The following is an 18,961-nucleotide window of genomic DNA, read 5'->3' on the forward strand; positions in this document are numbered from 1 at the left end:
TGTCATATCTCGAAAATTAAAAGGATTTGAGGAGTCATATTTGGAGGCAAGATTTGCAATCCTTGAGATTACTCTGACAACATTCAATTATGGGATTGGGAATTTCAAATTTTGTGAATTGTTTTGTAATTTGAATTTTTTTTTTGAAACTTTTGAAAAAATCAAAAAAATGACGAATTTTTTTTGAAACTTTTGAAAAAATCAAAAAAATGTCGTTTCTCGTACACTAAAAAGATCTCGGCATTCATAATTGGAGGCCAAATTATCAACTCCTAGGGGAACCCTAACAGCATCCACTCAAGGGCTCCTTATTTTAAATTCGGTTGAATGAACACTGAATTCAAATTGGAAAACCGAAAAAAAATCTTAATCATTGTAACATACGATATAGCTTAAACGTGAAAAATTTTTTTCTTTCACATGCAAAAATAATACGTTGAAATAGCTTAAACGTGGCGAGATAGTGAAGCCCGCATTTAATTAGATAATAGATTAGGCTGGAATCTGAATTCCATTTTTGAGCTTGATGATTTTGCTATTTAAATCGGTTCAAAACTTTTTTAAATGCAGCTGTACGCTGTCAGCTTTTTTAGGGTTTTGGTTTATAGTTCAAAATATGAAGATCTGATACGAAATATTGGAGATTTAGCCTTTTTAAAAAACATGTGAAATGAAATTATTTTTATCGTGTTCACTTTTTGAAATGAAAAGCGTTTTTGGATCCCCCCGTTCATTGTTACAGTTGCATTAACTTTTTTTTCATACATTCACTTTTGAAGCGCATGAGGTGCGTTACTTGCTTGCTATAGAGAGTTGCAAAAAGTTCGGACAGACAGAATTAATTAAAAAGAACAACTGAAAAAAGTCAACTGAAATTTCGACCAATCAGAAGCAGCAAAATCCGAATTTCGCTCAAAATCTATAACCACGGCGGGCAATTGCATCCGAAGCGTCGCAATGTTTTATAGTTAAATCTGGATGTTCATCGCAGTATTTAAAAATTAGGCTAGCATAATCATCTGATAATCGACGATCTCGAATTTTGAATTTGGTCTGACAAAAAAGTCAAGGTTGTTCGGCTTCAGATTTTGCTTGCAAAAAAGCTTCGAAAAGCACTGATTGCTCATTTCAATTAATTCTGTCTGTCCGAACTTTTTGCTTCTAATTATAGTTAACATCAAACCGCTAGAGTTGCAAAACTAGATGAATTGTTCAAAAAAGCATGTTTTGAAAGCTTTTAATCGAAATGCATAAATTTATGACCGCAACCTGAATTTTTGTACGTTTTCGCGTTCATTCATTTGTTCGTTCATATCGTGCACGATGTTGATTTATTGTTGTAGCTTATTGTTGAGATGGTAAAGGTTCAGTTGCGATAGTCTTCGAGATAATCTTTTGCAATGTTTTTTGTTTCATATTTTTGGATGCGTTGGCTGAGAGTTTTTTTTCGATAGAGTTTAACTGTTCTGACTATTTTTTAATTCAGTTTTCTATGAAACTATTGAAAGGAAGGAAACAATGTGGTATTTTCGTAGTTATTTTTTTTCAGTATTCTCAGTTAAGCGAAGAACAATTGAATAGCTTCAGATGATTTAAATGGCTTGATGTTAAGAGAAAGGAAGCTGCATTGGAAATTGAGGGCAGTGCCAGATCCGTTTGGACATCCAGTTGGCAGCACTCTTAGCTGAGCCAGTGTTTGCATGTTTTGAGGACTGGGAGGGAGGCGTGTGATCACTTCTCTGTACTCTAATTGGTGTCGTATGGTTCATGCTTGCCTTGCCTTTGCTTGTGTTATTATGGCCTTCGGCCCCCAAACGGGCTTGCTTTTAAGTTGGACCTTTTCACTCGCTCGCCCATTTGCTGCCATGCTAGCTAGCCTGTTCAGTAAAGTTTGAGAGATGTAAGTTTGTTTGTCGAAGGTTCGATAACTGCAAATAAATTACGCTCACTTGGTTGTTCTATTTTAACATAGGCCACCTCAACCTCACCACTGCCACTGTGCACCATATTGTTACGTACCTCCTGTTCTGTTCTGTTGGTGGCAAAATAGAGAGAGCGAGAGAGAGTAGTTTATTCATAGCTGCTATTTGGTAACCTCAGCTGACAATATCGACTATCGAGAAAAGCGAGACGCCGACCTGAACAAACTAACCAACCCAACACCCAACATAAACATACATTACATTACATTACATATCTGTGATCTGTGCACAAAATATCTGCCCAATAAGTGCCTTTGTCTGTCTTACTTGTCCTCTTCATACCCGCCACCGCTGAGAAGTAAAACATATCATTATCATCAACCTCAGCCTACCAACTGGACTGGACAGGACATATTACTCTCTACATAGATCAGCAGCCGATAGCCTAGTGTGCTGCTTGACTGTTCCTTGTTGGTGGTACTTGAAGTGCATTATTTCTAACCTTCTCGTTCTCGCCTCATTGATTGTCATTACCTCCTCAGCTGAAGTTACAGTTTCTGAAGTGGGCATTGTGCTGCTAATGATTGTGCCTAGTGCTGTTGTGGTTGTTGTTGTGAAGTTGAGTTGTTGCCGCGCAAATCGAATCATCTCAGCTGTTCTGTTCTGTTCGCAGTAGAAATCACTCACTTCCAAAGTGCTCTTGCGAGTAGTGTGCTCTTTAATAGTCGTGACGTGTGATCGAACTGCGCGACTGAGTTTGTTCACAGTTATCTGCAGCTGGAGTGTGTAGTGAGTCATAGTCACCCAACAAGTCATTTCTGTTGCTAATCAAATCAGTCGAACCACCGAGCAGAATCAGTCGGCCAAATCAGTGTGGACAGCGCGTGCTAAAATGCCAGTGGCCGAATTGAACGACGACTGTAGCAGCCAAGACAAACAGCAGTCAAACGAGCAGAATTTATCTACTGCTTCTGCGGATGGACCTGAATCTCAACCGACAAGTGAGAAAGAGAATAAGAACACACAGAAAACAACTGCGGCAACAGAAATGGTCATTAAAGACTTATTCGAGGCATACAACATAGATTGCGAGGATTTGGACGCAATTTACAAAGACACCGAAGAAATTGTAAGCGAGCGGGAGAAGATTTTGAGCAGCCAAATGCTAGCGGCCATTGGCGGAGGCAACCATGGGTCCATAATCGACACAATGAAAGAGAAAGACCACATATCTGCAGTGACCACACAACCAAACGGACTCTCTCCCCAAATCAACTTTCCTTGGTCGGCGGAACAAAATGGGAAGAATGTGAACAATCCGTTAGATTTCTGGTCCAATTTTAATTCACCGGAAAAGTGTAAAAACTTGGACATGAGTGATGCTTTGAGTGGCCTGAAGGGTTCCCCGTCTTATCTACCATGTAGCGGCAGTGTGTACAGCTCCTCGAGTTTGTTGCAGAAAATGCCATCTGGTACTAGTATGTCATCTGCAACTGTTTCGGCTGAAAGGGGAAAACAACTATCCACAGGCGCTGAAATTACTGAGAAAAGTCTGTTCATCAATCTGGCCTTGAAGCAAGGGCATTCTGCTGCGAACTGGGATAAGTTCACGCCATTTGAGAGCGATAAGGTTACGTTTTTTAAGCATTGCTTTTAAATATTTATGCAAAATAATTTAATTAAACTCCCTCTATTAATACACCCCTCCCCCTCCCCAGAAAACGTAATTGATCGTGGTAGTTTATAATGACACCAAATTGACGATATTGTTTTTGCAAATTAGCCGAGGATCAATTTTTATTCCTTCTGCAAAACAAGGTCCAGAAGTATCATTTTATCCGGTATTCACTACGATTGCTTGAAAGTGAAGTTGCTGCACAAAACTGATGCAAGTTTGAGACGTGCGCTCTGACCAGTGTAGCTATTGTTTTGTTAGAGTTATTACGCTTACTTACCTTGACTTTGTAATTCCTTCTTTGTTTTGTTTCGCTAACAAAAATTAATTCGGCCTTCTTTTCATCGGCCTAATGACCTAATTTTGGGTCGTTTCAATAGAAACACAATTTTAACACTTCACTCCGCACTTTTTAAGCGGTTTGTATGTTTACCAATCGATTTGTTGAAATTTATTTGACCCCTCTGTTTACCGCCTTAGAAAAAGTGTGGGGGATTATTAGACCCATATTTTTGATTCTTTTAAATTGTTTTCTCGATAACTACCGCTCTCATATCTGAGTTTGTGGTTTAACTGATTAGAGCTCCCCTGCATAAGCGGCTACGCCCAATTGTTCCTACAAGAAAGTAATGACCCTCGGAATAGTCCACTATTTCATTTTTAATGGTTTTGTGATTCTTTTTTTACTTTTCTCTAAAACTAACTTCTCAAATCTGATATTTTGGGTTCAAGGGAGCTAACGAGCATTGAGAGGCTCCCCTGTATTAGCGGCCACTCACAAAGTTTTTTTGACACAAAATGTTATCGCCCTCGGAAAAGTCAAATTTTTGATTTTTTGACCGTTCTTCAAACTTTTTGAATATTCTCGAAAACTCCCCTGCCATATCTATCATTTCGGGTTCAAATCAAAGAAGGGGTTATGGGTAGCTGATTTGATTACGCGACCACGGCTCAATTTTTCGGACTCTGATTTTTATGGCCCTCGGGAATTTTGATTTTTTGATCGTTTTTTTTTAAAGTTTTTGGTGGTTTTTTTTAAATCGAAAACTACCCTCACAAATCTGAAATTTTGGGTTCAGTCAAAATTATAGGTTACTGAAATTCCTTCTGCATGAGCGGCTCAGCTCTGTTTTTCCTACAAAAAAACTATGGTTACGGGAATGACATTTTTAAAATGTTGGTCGTTTTTTGGACTATTCTCCGTTTTGTTGACCGTTTTTCTTAGACTTTTATCGCTAGCTATTCTGCTAAATTATTGGTTAAATCGAAACAATATGTCGTTGAAAGCCTACGTTTATAATTGGCCATGCCCAGCTTGTCTAATAAAAAAAGTTATGCCCTTCAAACAAGTCAAAGTTTTGAAACTTACACAGTTTTTTGGAAACTTTTTGACTTTACGCGAAAGCGACCAAACCATTTGTCAGGTTGTGTTCAATGGAGAAATTTTTACTTTTTATGTTTGTGTTGTATCGCAGGTGGTGCGAAGCTCCACTTTGCCTCTGTGTGGTAAAGTTATGCCCTTATCTATTTGTTTCTTAGTAGCACTTTTTAGTGCAAAATATGGCTCTTTTTCACTTTCCCCTCTATTCAAATTGTCTATTTTTGTAAGTGTCTTACGTGTTATTATGGCTATACGCGTAAAAGTGAAACACAAATCTACTAACAATTGTTGGTTTGTTCACCGTGCGAAGTTTGATTGGATTATGACAACGTAAAAGATTTTTTTTCGAGAATGAAATTGAAAGGTGGGAAAGAGCCAAATTTGATTACGATTGTGTTTCGGTGAACGCAACATAAATTTTTTACCGGCCAACAACTTGTCAAACATAATCACTGAATCATTTTTTTCAAATTTGTGATTTGTACAATGTCGATAACACATATTTTAAGGGTGTTTGAGTAGTAAATATCATTCTATTCGAAATCGGTTTTTTTAATTGATGTAAATTTACTTGCTTCAGTTTTTTTCATTTTTTTTTCATTTATTTTACGTTATTCTGCTTAAAACGCTTCGAATTTAAAACGCTATTCTGCTTAAAAAGTTCGCTAAAACAGTTTGTTTGATAGCTCATAAACTGACTGTTGTTTTTCTGAAAATAAATGTGAACTTGAGTTTTGTCCGCATTTTCTTGTAGATCTCAAAATTAGTATTCTAGAGTTTTCTATTTTCTCATTTCAGAAGGATCGCAAAGCATTGAAAGGTGCTGATTTTGGTTGCTACATTTTGTTAACCGTTTTATCTTGCGATGTTTGTGATTTTTAAAGTATGATTAAGAAAAAATGCTTTTACTTTGTCTGTTCAAATCTACACTTGGTTTCTGTTGACATTCTAAAATCTTATCTTATTACAGGTAGATGAACGGAGTTCAGACGCTTATAGAAGTCGTGATCATTTTTGGTCGTTTGACAGGAAAAGTCTTAAAATAGACTCAATTTTTTTTTGAGGTTTGACTTTTGGTTTCTTTTTAAATTCATAGCATCTGTTCTCTGCTTTATATGTGGCTAGTGTGTGCCTATCAGTAAGCGACCGTTGCTTAGATCGAAGGACGTGAGGTTCCAAATCTGAGTTTATTTCTACTTTTTATAGCGCTTTTTGACTTTGTCTCGCAAGTGTTTCCAAAGCTCAGCTTCGCCTTGTTGTCAAGACTTGGTTTCGCTTAAAGTCGACACTTTAGATAAGATGAACTCAATTGAACTTCGAGGCTTGACAAAACCTGTCTACTCTTTGTCCGAAATATTACTCGGGTAGATTCATTTCTGTCTGAAATGTAGCAATTAACAACCTCAATCTGTTTTTTTTTATCTTAGACTTTGAAAGTTTAAAACTTTGCAAAATTTTTCAAGCTATCAAATTATCTTCAACTATTTCAGCTTGTCTTTAAAATTATGCAAATCATTTTACGCTATCGAAATGATTTGAATTTTTTCAAAGTTTCATCACTTGAACAGCTAGCTTAGAAAAACTTTGCATTTTTTATAAACCGCTTCAGCGTATTAAAATCCACTTGAAATCGCTTTTAATTGCTCAGAAATTTGCTTAAAAAAGTTAGTTTATTTTGAATTGATTCAACCTTAAATAACCAGTTGGAATGCTTCAAAATTCTATTGACCAATTGCTGGCTTGATAGAAAAACTAGCTTTTGCGAACCAATCGAAGCGAAGGAAAACAACTTGAAATGTATTTAGGTTTTATCGGTCGATAACTTGCTTGATAAACAATTTTGAGTGAATCGATTCAAATTATGAAAACAACTTTTGGTAGTGTTTTTTAGTTTTATCGGTCAATAATTAGCATGAAAAAATTTAGCCTTTTGCGGGCCCATTCAAGCGATGAAAAATCTTTGAACGGTTTCAAAATTTCATCGGTCAATAACCTGCTTGTCAGAAAAACTAACTTTTTGCGAATCGATTCAAGATATGAAAAACTTTTGAAAAGTTTCAAAGTTTTATTGGTTAGAAGCTTGCTCGACCCGATTCTAGAAAAAAATTGTACAAGCCAATTTTCCGCGAATCGATTTAAGCTATTGAAAATATCTTAAAATTTTTCAAAGTGTTTTTGGTCAATAACTTGCTTGATGAAAAAACCAATTGTCTGTCGGTTATTTTAATTGTAAAATTCATCTGTCTCGAGGATCATAATAAGAGGGTTGGGAAGATTTGAATTGCAGCTGTGTACGTACTTGTTTGTTCAAATTGTGCGTATGTTCAATTTGGTTGGCATTTGCAGGTGAATGGTGACAATCTGGAGCGGTGTGTGGATTGTGGGGCAGCCTACACCACCAGTTCGGCCCTGTTCTACCACGTGAGGAGGAAAGCGAAGAGCTCTGCTTCTAAGCAGTCCCTTTCTTCCTCCTCTTCCTCCCTGCAGATGCTGCAGTGCAAGAAGTGTGTGTTGCCAATCACGAATGAGTGTGCACAGAAGGCACACCAGAGACTGCACTTTCTCACAGCACCCTACGTCTGCTTCATCTGCGGACTCAGGTACCTCTTCTGATCTGATCTGTTTTGTTGTTTACACTAGGTCCTAGATCGAATCCGAGACTTAGCCGCATTTCATGTGGACTTATACAGGGTGATTTTCATAACATACTTTCATCATTCAGATTCATACTAATTCGAGGCTTGTTTCTACTGTTCTTATTGCACTTCATTGAGCTGCTTTTTGTCGTGTTCTCGCAAGGTTTTGCGAAGCGAAGTTTCGCCTCTGTCAACTGGTGTTTTTCACATAAAACGATACAATAAAAGAAAGAAAGAATTTATTTCTCATTGTTAATGGTAAATATGCATACAACGAGAATTTAAACATGAAGCACCAGAAACAGTGAAGGGACAGTTAACGAACCCCTCATTGGGTTACAGAGCATTGTCCGTTTTATCAAACCAAATGCGAAATTTGAGATCTTCAAAGAAAAGGAAAAAAATATATTTTTATATATGAAAACATAAAATAAATCATTGGAAAAAAATATTAAAGTTTTAAGTATTGCAGAACCAGCGAACAAGCCCAAGTGTGGTTTTCAAAACACCGAAGACGCTTTGAAAACCATTTTAAATTATAATAAAAAAAAACTTGAAACATGCAGGCACTTCACATCTGTCGTTCTCCGGCATTATCCTTGCATCTCCTATGTATCTAATTGAAGCTTTTTGAATTTTGTTTTTGAAATTAGGAATTTTCATCTATCTATACTATATTTAAATGCGAGTTACAGCTATCTCCCATTTTTAAGCATAATAATTTTGCATGTTTAACGAAATAATTTTTTCATGTTTAAGCTATATCATATATTGCAATGCTTAAGAAAATTTTTCAATTGGTTTTTCGCAATTTTTCAGTATTTTTTTCGAGGCCAAATTAAGCTTTTTTAATAATTAATTTGACTATGTCTGTCTACCAGTCGCCTAATTTTTTAATTTTCATCTTTTATCTATTATATATTTAAATGCGGGCTTCACTTTCTCGTCATGCTTAAGCCTTTTCAACGTATTATTTTTGCATGCTTAACAAATGAATTTTTTCAAGTTTAAGCTATATCGCATATTGCAATGGTTAAAGTTTTTTTCGATTTTCCAGTTTAAATTCAGGGTTTATTTCATCAAATTTGAAAATAGCAACCCAATAGTAGGATATTGTCAGAGTTTTCCCAGGTTTTGCGATTCTGGCCTCCATATATTAATAACCAAATCCTTTTAGTTAAACGAGATAGGCAATTTTGGAGGTTTTTCAAAAAATTTCTAGAAAGTTTATTTTAAAAATTGTTTTCAATTTTTGAAATTCTCAACCTGTAGTTGGGTGCTGTCAGGGTACTCTCAGTGGTTGCGAATCTTGCCTCCATTTTTCACTTCTCAAATCTTAGTAGTTTTCGAGATATGACTTTTTTCGGATTTTTTCAAAATTTTTCAGAAAAAATAGATATAAAAAATTTCACGAAGCTTGAAATTACCATCGTTGTAGTGAAGCTCTGTCAGGGTACTCTCAGGAGTTGCGAATTTTGCCGCCAAAAATGACTGCGCAAATCTTTGTAGTTTTCGAGATATGACGTTTTTTATGGTTTTCTCCGAAATTTTCAGAAAAACTTAAATATTAAAAAATTCCAAAACTTTGAAGATCTCAATCCTGATATTGGAATCTGTGATGGTAATCTCAGGGGGTTGCGAATCTTGCCTCTGAAAATGACTGCTCAAATCTTTTTAGTTTTCGAGATATGACGTTTTTTATGATTTTCTCCGAAATTTTCAAAAAAAAACTTAAATGTTAAAATTCCTCAGCTTCGAAGATATCAATCCTGTCATTGGAATCTTTGAGGGTACTCTGAAGGGGTTGCGAAACTTGCCTCTGAAAAGGACTGCTCAAAATCTTGCAGTTTTCCAGATATGACGATTTTTTTGATTTTTTCAAAAAAAATTTCAAGAAAATTAAATTAATTTTTTTTCCAAAGTTTGAATTTCCTAACCTGTAGTTGTTGGGCTGTCAGAGTTATCTCAGGGGTTGCAAATTCGGCCTCTAATTAAGAATGCTCAAATAATTTTTGTTTAAGAGATTAGACGATTTTTGTGATTTTTTTGAAAATTTTCAGAAAACTCAAATTACAAAATAATTCGTTTAAGTGAAATTCCCAACCCTGTAGTTCTGTATGGCCATCAAAAAAGACTGCTCAAATTTTGGTAGTTTTTGAAATATGAATTTTTTCTGGTTTTCAAAAAAATACTTCTTTTAGAAAACTTAAGGTGAAGTTTCTCAAAATTTGCTTTTCCCAACGAACCCTGTAATTGGGTGCTGTCAGAGTACACTCAAACAATAGTTTTTTCGAGTTGTTGAAAATTCGAAGCACCGGAGTTGCGGTACACGCTAGTTAAATTGAAAGTTGACCTTCTGGTCATGTACGACGGTTATTCAAATACAAAAAGCTCATTTAAAAAGTTTCAGAATGTAGTCCGCTATTGATCGCATGACAATTTTGAAGAGTTCATACACTTGCTGCTGGTGGACTGTTAAAAACTTGTCGAATGCTTTCATATTTTCTTTTGAAAAAAATCAATCGAATAATTTTTTTGAATAAAAAAGGGGTTAAAGGTTTGTGTAGGAAGTGCAACCATACACCAATATTCGATATTGCAAATACACCAATATCCCATATCGCAGCAATCAATTATTTGCTGCTTGCCCTCTGATTATGTTATTTAAACTCCATTTTCTAATTCGTTTCTTTGAAATTATTGAACTATATTATTGTCTTGTAAAGCGCAACTGCCGAAATAGTAGACAATTATCTTTTATGCTTCTGCTAAGTTTGACGTCGCAGTTTTGTTTCATATTTTTACATTTGACGTAAAACGCAAGAGTTTTTAACGGATTAATTTGCGCAAGGGTCACTGATTTTGCAGACATTTCAGTTCAGCATTAAGTATGCAGATGAGAGGCTTTGTTTCATTTCATTTGAGGTGTGCAAGTGACATGCGATTGTTGCACCACATAGACGGCCACGGAGTGGAGTGTCGAGTGCAGAACAACATTGCATGTCATACCTGCCAGTTGGTGTTCATCTCCAAAGAACATCTGGTCAAGCACAGAGAAGCAGCACACCATCAAGGGGGCATAGTTCCATCAGGTGCCAATTGTATCAACAGCACCTGTATCACCGCTCTGGGGACAGGAGCAGGGGGTGGGATGAACCCGGCCATTGAGAGCATTGTGAATGGACCTCCCAAGAGACCCTCTTCGAACAACACTTCCGCCGCAGCATATTCTGTCCACGCCGGCAGAACATCACACGCTCACAGCCAAGTTAGTTTTCAGTTCAACTCGGTCAAATGGGGTGTAGTTTGAATGTAATTAATATACGTTGTCTGTCTAATGCATTCATTTTAGAAATCGTAATTTGTTCATCATACATGAAAACTTTTGTGTAACGACATGCTAATTCCATTTCATTTTCATTAAACTGACCATGAAAATCAGAAATCTGAGCTCACTATGAGAGCCAGGGAATTTCAAGGATTCGTTAAGAAGATTGTGGACAATGTTCTCGTCACAAGCAATCGTCACACTCGCACTTTTGAGAATACAAGAAAGAGAGCACAAAGTTACTGCGATAATGATGATTCAATTGGTGTGTTTGTGTGGGAGTAAATTGTTCCGACCATTTGAAAAATGTGGAGGAACTTTGTATTCGGGTGTTTTTTTCTTTTTTGTTTTCCACACAAAATCAGGTACCACAAATAATGATACGAATGGGTCGAGTGATATAGCATATTAAAGCCCTTTCAGCCGTGATTTGAACATTTAAGAATTTTCAAAAAAATTTCCCTTAGAAAAACAGGTTTGAAATTTTTGAGTCTTATTTCAATTTAGAGCAAGCGAAGCGAGTCAGCATGCTTACAACAGCTTAGTAATGCTTAATTTAAGCCCTGAAAACTTAGTTTTAAGCAGGTAAATTTCGTTTTTGGAATGTTTTAGCGCCGTGTTGATTTTTTTGTTTGTTTTAAATCATTTTTTTCTACAAAATTTTTTGCCAATTTGTCTATATTACTATGACTGTCGATTATGCCTAAATTACAGTTTTACGTCAAATCTTTTTATCACACCACGCAAAAAAACACTAATCTTTTTTGTCCTTTTTAAAGACTATGGTCGGAACATTCTGTCCTACTCTGTCTTTATTTTTTTGCGCTGAATATATTATCTTTCAGAACCCGCAGTCAACCGCAGTGATCAAAATGTCACCTCCTCCTTCGCGTCCGAACAGTCTCGGTAAACAGAATGAGGCAACCGCGTTAGCCGTGAAGTCGTCAGAAAAAGCCCATGTAATGGGCATACAAGGCAGTAAACCACTGAGAATGGAGAAGCTCCCTTCTGAGAAGAACGGGAAGCATGCAGTAAACACTTCTACGTCTGGATCCAGTGGGAGTACCTTTCCCCAGTTGAATGGGGCGACGGCGGCGGGAACTGGACCGGGAACCAAATGTCATCTGTGCCAAAAAGTGCTCTCCAGAAGGGACAAACTGAAGTGGCATCTGGCCATTTGCTGTCCGAGGTTCCACGTGGACCTATATGACCAACTCTTAGTGGCCGGATTCGCACACGCTATCGCTAAGGTAACAAATCAACACAGCTTACATGAAACTACTATTAAAGTCTCGTGGTGTCCTTTGACCAATGAGAGAACAGCCGGTTTTTATTTGTTTTTTTTTATATAAACTGAAAGATAATAACATCGTTTCCCAAAACTAATTTGGTTCGCTCTCAGCACTCAAACTTGACTTTTACAGTACTGTTATTGCTCCATTCAATCACGGAGTAGTAATTCTGATGTAGTATTTTTTTGAGAAATTTCAGTTAGCTAAAAGGCGGTGTAAATATGTCACAATATGAAGCCCTTTTAGTCGTGATTTGGATTTCACAAAGAGTTTGAAAGAAAAATTTCTCTAGTGTCGAGAAAAATTGTTCATTTGTTTTCCCGCCTGCTAAACAGCATGTTTGTTTGCCTTGTGCATTGTCTTTGTAATCTATCCGTAGTGGTGTTAGCTTAACATGTGCATGTGTTGTGATGTGACGTTTGTGATGTGTTGCACAGAATGTAGTGTTGGGCAGCAACTGTGCGGCCAAGTGTCAATTCTGCAGCAGACGCTTCACCTCCAGAGCTAGTCTGGAATTGCATGAGAGCACGTGTAGTCTGAAAACCACGCTTGGTTTTGGCTCCTCACAGTCAGGCACTGACAACAAAAAGGGGGTCCCAGTTGGTCCAAAAGATCCTCTATTGCCTCTCCCAACTGATCTTTCACTCTCCTCATCCAGCACATCATCAGGTAAATTGGCTGAGTGAGTAAGACACTTGGACTCTAAACACAACGGTCTCGTGTTCGAATCCCGCTTCGGTGACGGTTGGAGGGGTCCCAGTGTCATCCGCCTCCTCAATGTGGGACCGGCTGCGCAAAAATTGGTGGACGTCTTTATCATCCACCGTAAAACGTGAAGCTTGAAGAAATTAGACTTTGTTGTTACTTTGAATAGGATTTAACGTGGATCATAGCATGGCTTGCATGTCTTAGTGTTGCAATATCAAACTGAAAAAATAACTTGCATGCGTAGCAGTATACTTAACAGGTGTCTTTAGTGTAACGGGAGTGAGAAGTGATGATGTTTTTGTGATTTTTCCTCACAGGCACTACAACTGTGTCATCCAGTGCAAATGGTCTGTCTCTCCTCTCGAGTGAGAGCAACAACAACAACAACATCAAAACTGGAGGTCAGAGTCAGAATGGAGGACAGCAGACATCGAGTGGGGTGGACAGGCTGACCTGTCACTTGTGCAACCGCACTCTATCCAGACGGGATAAGTTGAAGAGACACTTGGTCAGATGCTGTGAGACTCACCAGAGAGACGTCGAGATCGCACTGCTCGTGGCCGGATTCACAGCCAAGGATGTCGAGGTAATTAAGAGTAATTAACGTACGTCTTGCTGATAGTTTTTTTTCAGGATAAAATCTTAAAATTTGTTCACGCTCAGTGTTAATTTTTCGCGGTTTGACTTGTGATTTCTTGTTAAGTTCAGTGCATTTTCATTGTTAAAAGGAAGGCAAACTCCACTATCGAACATCGAAAGTGTGAAAGTCTCGAAAAACGTGATCGACTTCTGATTTCGAAAATGGAAAATAATCAGATTTCCCAGCGAAATAAAAGTTTTACCTATTGATCGAGTTTTCTCAAATTGGGTTGATTTTATCAAAAAAGTGTTCATCATAAATTGTTCGACAAATTCAAAGAGCTTTAAGGCCTTTTTTTGAAATTCAAAAGTTGAAGGCTCTTGAAAAAACAAGTAAGTTTTTTTTCAGTTTTCCTTGAGTTCATTACTCTTTTCCAACTGTTAGTTGGCTATGTTCTAGATCTTGAACGGAGAAATGTGTTAGTAAAAAAAGAGCTAAGGTGTATTTGAAGAGCAATATTACTGGCGTGATATTCTTGTGAAGCAAGTAAATTGTATAGCTAGGTTATTCATTACACAAATTAGGGTAGTGTGGTTTTACAAATCCTTTCCTAGCCCAGCTCGCAAATAAAGTACTCAATTGGCACTTTTCCTGCATTGCATTGGCAATTTAATAGCATGTTTTATCAGCATTATTGGTAGCTACTGTTTGCATTTTTCAAGCGAGCATGGCGTTGATGCGAGGAGGCGAGACTCGTAATCTCCAGGTAGGCGGTTCAATTCCGGCACATGACAAAATTTTGTTTTTTCGTGGATTATTTAGCTTTTTCTTTATTTCATTTTTTCTATGTCTTTTTAGACCTGATTTGTGCCGTTTTCTCGCTTGTGTTGGCGAAGTGCATCTTCGCCTCTGAGTTTATGTATAATTTCACGCAATAATTTAAGTATCTATTGGTTTTCTCAGACAGACGAGGGTGATATTTAAATGACGTCTGAGAGTGAAGTTTATTGTTGGGTGTAGAAAGTGTTGAGCGGGAGCATTAGTGGACTTCCGCAGAAATGTGCCAACAATGTCTCCAAACCACCTGCTGCTCCCCCACTGAGACAAACAAGTCCCCCCATAATCACTGACCAATCAACGTGCAGTATCGTATCTACAACGGACAAGAAAGAAGAACACACAGTTGAGAAGGAGAGCGAAAACGAGAGCGGCTTCTTCGAGGTTTCTGCAATGGGGGGATCTAGTCCCCCGTCAGTTCCAATGAAGTACCATCAGTTACCCGAACTGATTCCTGAACCGCCCAGCTTTCCAGCTGATTTATCAGATGTGACTCCGGTGATGTCGCCTGCATGTGCTAAAGAAGAGTTTGAGACAAAAAGCAATTCAGGTTATGAATGTTAAATTAGTGGAAGCTCTAGTCAAGTCATTGAGTAACAAATTGAAATTTCAACTAAAATTGATGGCATTATTTGATAAGTGAGTTTTTCTATTTGATAAGATGAGTTTTTCTGACGCAGTTGTTCCGAGCACTACCTATAGTGGGGAAGAATTTTGTCTTACGAAACGTGTTGATTTTTTAAAAAGCTTTTTCCAATGTTAAAATCATATTCCACAAATAAGTATTAGAATGGGTAGAGTGATTAAGAGTCCATGAACGTAGGGAATAATCTTATATCGGTCGTGATGATTTCTTTTTTCAGGAAAAAGTCTTCATATTTGTTCACGCTCAAATTTTCCGCGGTTTGACTTTTGGTTTATTTCTAACTTCACCTCATTTCCTTTGTTGAAAGGAAAGCAAATTCCACTTTCGAAAAGCATAAGTGCAAAGGTAAAAAAAACGTGAGCGACTTCTAATTTCGAATGGAATTCAATTTTCAGATTTCCCAGCGGCATGAAAAATTCAACTATTGATCCAGTTTTCTCAAATTTGGTTAATTTGATCAAAAAAAGTGTCATTCATTAATTGTTCTTGAAATTCAAAGAGTTTTAAGGGCATCTGTTCTTTTCTTTTAAGTTCGAAATTCGGATTTTTTCAAAAGTAATAAGTCAGTATTTTTTTCTTTTTCCTTGCGTTCATGTTTATTTAAGAGTAGATGAACGTAGTTCAGACTCTTATGTGGGTTGCGATGAGTTTTTTTTTCACGAAATTTTTTAAGCTTGCAGTTAGCAAGCGTTATCAAATCGGATTATAGACTTTTTTCGGGTTAACAACTAGTTTAACAAAGTCTGTTGAATCACTTACGATGCTGCTGACATGCTCATTTTTATGAAAACTCAAATTTACTTACAAGAGTAATTAACGTAGTGAAGACTCTTGTATCGGTCTTGCTGATTTTTGTTTTTTTCTCAGTAAAAAGACTTAACATGTGCATAAAAGTCTCTAATAACTACAGATGTGCGTTCATACATATTGATGCAATTATGAATGCACTTAGGTATATATGCACTTTTTGAGTACAATTGAAATTCATCTGCTGAAAGTGACGTAAATAGCACTCTCCAAATACGAACGTGGAAACGGTGCAAAAAAACGTGAACAATTTCTAGTTTCGAAAGTAGAATTTAAATTATAGATTTCCAGCGGAATAAAACTTATTGATCAAGTTTTCTCAAGATTTTTCAACAAAGTCAGTGTTTTTTAATGTTTACTTGCGTTCATTACTCTTTTCCAATCTTCGATTGGCTATATTTTAGTGGGTGGTGTGATTCTAGAACTATACGATCGCTTAGAGAATTAGGCATGATCGACAACATTTGTTTGCAAAAAATGAATACCAGACAAAAAATGAAAATCAATAAAAATTTTTCAAATTTCTTATTTTTTGTACAATAGTTTTATGATTTTTTGGGAAAATCTTTATTGTCAAATAAGCGCTAGAAGAAACATCCAAAACTAGTTTTCGTGATAGTAAATTCAAGTTTTATGAGCCTAAAATTTTTTTTCTAAATGATTTCCATTTAACGAGCGTTACTCGATCTCATTTTTTGCTCGAAATTGAACTAAAAATAAAAAGTTTTAAACCAGTGTTTCTCGACACTGGGAGAATTTTTTTAATGTCGTTCGAATCATGATTGAACGGGCTTCAATGTGATATACTACTCAACTCTCTCCGATGGTTATTTGTGGTAGCTGATTTTGCGGGGATAACAAAACTAAAACACCCGAATACAAACACCCGGCTATCCTTGCTTTGTTTTAATTTTTTTTTCGTTTGTGGTGAAGTGAAAACGAAGTTGTTCTTTCTTGTTCTAGGTGGAGGTGGTGTGGGCCAGACCATGAGCAACTCGCAGTCTTGTTCGCCCAGCGGCTGTTTACTGCCGACCTCCCTCTCCTCCCTGCTTGTCGAAGTGTCCCCTTCCTCCTCCTCCGCTACTCCCTCGGGGAGATCAGGAGTCAAAAACAAGAGTGGAAATAATGACGAAGACCATTCACCTACAGTATCAGTTCAGAATACTACAAATTCTTCAGCTGTTGAGAAGAGTGATAAGCGATCGAATCAGGCGGAGCAGCCAAACGCAGTAGCTGTCATCGGAAAGAGGCCAAAACATCGATGTGAAAGTTGCGGAGAGGTTTTTATCGACAATCTAGTGTTCTCGCTACACTCCTGCACTTGAAACTAAAAATGAACATTGAGTAATTGCTAAAATTGAAGCTATTCTGTTAATGTCCAATTCGACTTATTTATGTTGTTAATCATTAATGTTGTAAATTATCAGTCATCAGTTAATCAAATTTTGGTGCCTTTACATTATAGAGTATTTAGCTTTTTGCCGTTTGGTTTCTTTTCTTCCATATATGTTCTTATCAGTTCATAATCAATTTGTGTATTTTTAATCGTAGTTTAATCAGTACTCGAATATTCCAATGTTGATCTTTTGTTGTAATTTTATATATTTGCCATTTCTTTCCCTTGTCGTCATTTGTCAGAATAGATCAAATGTTTTGGAGCAGTTGATTTGTTGCATCTTGCCGATCATTTGTCGTATACTGAATTTGAAATTCAAAAAGTTTTTTCCTTAGCTGAAGTGTGAGTTATTAGGAGGTAGTGCTGCCAATGGGTAGCGAACCGAAATCAAAAGTTCGGTGTTTTGTTATGAAAAACTTTTTCGAGTTGCATTAAATCAGTTCATTTTTTCAGTTTCCAGTAAAGATGGGTTTCGAAGACTAATTTTTCAAAAAAAAAATAAAAAACCGCCAAATTCTTTCTTAACTTCTAGTTGAATGAAATTAAAAGCAAGCTATCCATAGAAATGAATGCGGAAACTAAATGATTTTCCTGATTTTTGCTTAATTTTTCAAAAGTTCAATATATAAACCATAGTTTTTTCATTCATCTCACAATAAATACCAAACCAGGCAGCCTGTATAAAATTCTAATGATCATCAACAAATAGGGGAGCTGAGCGGTGTATCCTTTTTTGAGATTCAGTTAAAAGTTGGTTGACAACTTTTATTTCGATAGCTTTATTTTGCGGTTTGACTTAGCATTTTTTGTGTTTAGTTTACTACCTTTGTTAAAAGGCCGATAAACTCCATCCACTATCTAACAGGAGAAAGATAAGTTCACGAAAAACGTGATCGTTCTCTAATTTCGAAAAGGAATTTAAATATCAGATTTCCCAAGGGAATAGAAAAATTACCTATTGATTCAGTTTTTTCAAATTGGGTTATTTTTTATCATGAAGCGGCAATCAGCAATGCTCATCAAATTCACAAGGCTTTAAGGCTATGTTTTTAAATTTGAAGTTCGAAGTGTTTTCGCACTGTCTGTTGACTGTTTCCAGTTTGTGGTTGTCCTAATTTTTGTCTGCTTATTTTTCGTTTGTTTTATTTTGTTAATTTTATTGTCTGGTACGGTTTTTATCGGTAAACTCTATAATGCCTAGGTTCTGATTTTGATAGTTTTCTGCCGTAAGAGGAAATTGCTCGGTAATTTGTAAATTTACGAACGCTGATTCATACACGGAACGTAGAGTCACATTACGAACTCGGCTTTTTTCCGCCACAAGTGGCAATTGAAAGTTCTAATTTATTTATTGGCACGTTTGCAAAACCATAATATATGGTTTACTTTGCTGCATATCATTATATTTTTGTATCCGGTTTTTTGATTGCTAGTATTTAGCTATTATTAAACGGTCGTGGCGCAGATTCTAGTACGTCTGATTCTTAATCTCGAGTTCAGGGTTCGATTCCGACACATTGTATGTTTTTTATCATTTTTTTAAATGAAAAGGTTACGGCTAGTATCGTTTCAGTCACTTCATTTTGCGTTGTTTGCGTTGCTTTTACGTGTTTCAAGAGGGATATGTAAAAAAATTGAATTACAAAATTCGCATAAACTTTTGACATCAGTTTTCATTTTAATGGGGTCTGTTCAAGTTTTGTCGGCTTGTGCTCGCCCGGTAAATGATTCTCAGAGTTTTTAAGCCTATTTT

The 18,961-nt window shown here is 36.7% G+C and overlaps 2 protein-coding genes across 2 annotated transcripts in view; one reads left to right on the plus strand and one right to left on the minus strand.

The window, feature by feature from the left end:
* Positions 1-18,961, minus strand: part of LOC134857191 (tectonic-3-like) — a 409,016-nt gene that overhangs the window by 150,988 nt on the left and 239,067 nt on the right. The window lies entirely within an intron of this gene.
* On the plus strand, positions 1,252-17,501 carry LOC134857182 (uncharacterized). Its single transcript, XM_063873558.1, has 9 exons — positions 1,252-1,900; positions 1,973-3,552; positions 7,325-7,578; positions 10,540-10,882; positions 11,788-12,192; positions 12,672-12,903; positions 13,260-13,528; positions 14,543-14,909; positions 16,776-17,501. The coding sequence occupies exons 2-9, from the start codon at positions 2,815-2,817 to the stop codon at positions 17,135-17,137; spliced, it is 2,970 nt and encodes a 989-aa protein (XP_063729628.1). The 5' UTR covers positions 1,252-1,900; positions 1,973-2,814; the 3' UTR covers positions 17,138-17,501.

This window comes from Symsagittifera roscoffensis, chromosome 1 (genome assembly GCF_963678635.1).
Source record: "Symsagittifera roscoffensis chromosome 1, txSymRosc1.1, whole genome shotgun sequence".
Lineage (NCBI taxonomy): Eukaryota > Metazoa > Xenacoelomorpha > Acoela > Convolutidae > Symsagittifera > Symsagittifera roscoffensis.